This window comes from Lupinus angustifolius, chromosome LG01, assembly GCF_001865875.1.
Source record: "Lupinus angustifolius cultivar Tanjil chromosome LG01, LupAngTanjil_v1.0, whole genome shotgun sequence".
In the NCBI taxonomy this organism is placed as follows: domain Eukaryota; kingdom Viridiplantae; phylum Streptophyta; class Magnoliopsida; order Fabales; family Fabaceae; genus Lupinus; species Lupinus angustifolius.
In genome coordinates this window covers 28,194,061-28,196,688 of record NC_032009.1, presented here as the reverse complement: position 1 = coordinate 28,196,688, position 2,628 = coordinate 28,194,061, and the positions used below count along the sequence as shown (strand labels likewise).

The following is a 2,628-nucleotide window of genomic DNA, read 5'->3' as shown; positions in this document are numbered from 1 at the left end:
CCTTATGTCATCCATGAGGTCATGTTCTTGGCCTTCAAGCAAAGAAAAGGTAGGATGTTCTATGAGTTGACCTAGCTTTCTTCAAAATTGGGTTTGTTGTCCAGGTCAGCCAGGTCAGACTAGTCCACGTTGGGCACCAGGGTGGTCCACGCTGGGCACCAGCTTGGTCCACGCTGGGCGTGACCTGGTTCCAGCTAGGCGTGACTTGGTTCCAGTTGGGCGTGGACCTGGCTGTCCTGGCCTGGTGCTTAGCTAACCTGGCCTGTTGCTTGGTGCTTGGCTGACCTGGCCTGGTGCTTGGTGTTTGCTGACCTGGCCTGGTGCTTGGCGGACTTGACCTAGTGCTTGGTGCTTGCCTGGTCTGGCCTGATGCTTGGTGCTTGGCTGACATGGCCTGATGCTTGGTGCTTGGCTGACATGGCCTGGTGCTTGGTGCTTGGCTGACCTGGCCTAATGCTTGGCTTGGTTGGACAGCTTTGTGCTTGATTTCTTCATGGTGAAGCAACCTTTTTTTCTTTGGTTTGTTACTTAATTTTTGTTGGTTACTTGACACTTTCGGGATGTTTTCTTTAAGTTAAGGTAAGCATTTGATTTTTGCAAGTTGCTTGGCCTACCTTATCTTAGGTTTCTTCAAGACGAAGTAAGCTCCTTTCTTCAAGGCTAAGTAACCAAATTAAGCACATAGCATGCCATGCTTTAACTTGATTACTTTTAGCAATTCATTTTGAGCTTTTGTCTTGAATTTTGGCTTGACTTCTTGTCAATATTTGAATTTATTCTTTAATATTCCATTTCCTACAAAACTCAAAGAAAACTTGGACATGAATTAATAAATAACTAATTTATTCAATCATGCAAAATTCACCTAAAAAATGTTAATTTAAGTTGGTTTTCTATAATTTGCATAGGATAAGTGCCATAAAATGAAGGTGAAAAGTGTATACTTTTTGCACTTATCAGTTGTCTGGCCAACAAATTACACCTCCTAGAATTCTAATTCACGAGAGTAGTCTTAGGATTCTCGGGGGTTTCTGAAATTCACCTTAGGTTTCTATGTAGCAATTGGATAGAAAGACCCAAGTAAAGGATTCAATTGATAATCGTATCACGAGAGTAGGTGCGACTTCGATTGAATACATGTGTCAGAGCTCGAGAGAAGGTGACATATATCAAAGAACAATTCACCCTCAAAATTAAAGTTCATGAAAAAAAGCAAAACAAAGATTTGCGAGTGTAAAGGAGGTAACCCTAAATTAGATTTCAATCCTTTTTAATATTTTCATAATTATTCTTGTCAACTGTTCAATTGTTCTAAATTCACTTTTAATTCCTCTTTGAGTTAAGTTTAAATTAATTGTTATAATTAAAGGAATTTTTCAGTCCTCGTGGGATCAATATTTTATTACTTGACGTCATAATCGTGCACTTGTGATTTGCCCTATCATGTATCTTCACACGAGTCAAGAGAAAGAAAATTCAAGTTGTTTATTTATTTAGAAGTTGAGGGGCATCAATGTTTTAGAGACAAATAAAGTTGGACTCAGATTGATTCTGGAACTGTTCTTGTATACAACATTTGATTTTGCATAGTGGAAAATTCTTAATTCAGAAATAGGGTCTAGATGTAGCATTGGTGGATTATCATGAACAAAGATAAAATTCACGTGTTAATTTTATATCCTTTCACTCTTTAATTTTGATTTAGAAATTTTTTTGTTAATCATTATTAGGAATGACAATGGGATAGATCAGGGCCGAGTGTGCGCTTACTCAACCCGAAAATCGAACTCAACAAGATTGAAAATAATACTACCATCTCCAACCTCGTTGGCTTTGGAGTAATCCAAACCTGACAGCAACCACCCTTAAACCTATATTATTCATGATTCTACAACCTACAGTAGGAGATTAATCTTCCTTCACAATAACATGGAGTTGCATCTATTGTGCATAGAATTAGATCTCTCTTGGAGGATGAATAACAATAGTAATATTAACTCTAGTTTGAAATACAAGTTTTCAAAACATCATCAACATTAAAATACAAGAACAAACCTTTAAAAGATCATGGATGCAATAGGTTAAATATAAGTCTTCTTCAATAGAGGAAGCAATTAAAACTCAGTAGGAAACAACTTCAATACAAGTGTACAAGTTATCAATATTATTCTTCGATGCATGCCTTCAACATAAGATTTCAGTATCTAAAGTTCCCTAATCTAAGGAAATTAAATCAACAATCAACATATGGATGTAACATGTAGCAACCATTAAACTTTAAAATGGTAACTCAAAATATTGTTCATCATTTAAGTTTTATCAATATTTAAGCCAAAATTAAATAGAGTCATGAAACAAAGCATTTAAAGCAAGCACAATATGAAATACCTTCATCGCTAGACTCCATTTCATTCAAATTATTAGCATATTCTTGTGAAACATTGAAATTCATATTTCCTAGAAATATTCAAAATAAAGAATGATAAGATAAAATATTTTACGTAGTATAAGATATTAAATATGATACTTGAATTAATACTTTAATAGTTTAAAACTTTACCAGCATTCTCAGTAGATCATATCCAACTCCTAGCATACATCAAAGCCTCTAATATGGTCCAATTAAGT

General features: G+C 35.5%; 1 protein-coding gene across 1 annotated transcript in view; it reads left to right on the top strand.

Annotated features, from left to right (window-relative positions):
* LOC109331551 overlaps positions 1–256 on the top strand; it is a 4,381-nt gene extending 4,125 nt beyond the window's left edge. The window contains exon 3 of the mRNA XM_019566159.1: positions 105–256. Within this exon, the coding sequence (XP_019421704.1) occupies positions 105–256 (152 nt within the window). The remainder of the gene's footprint in view (positions 1–104) is intronic.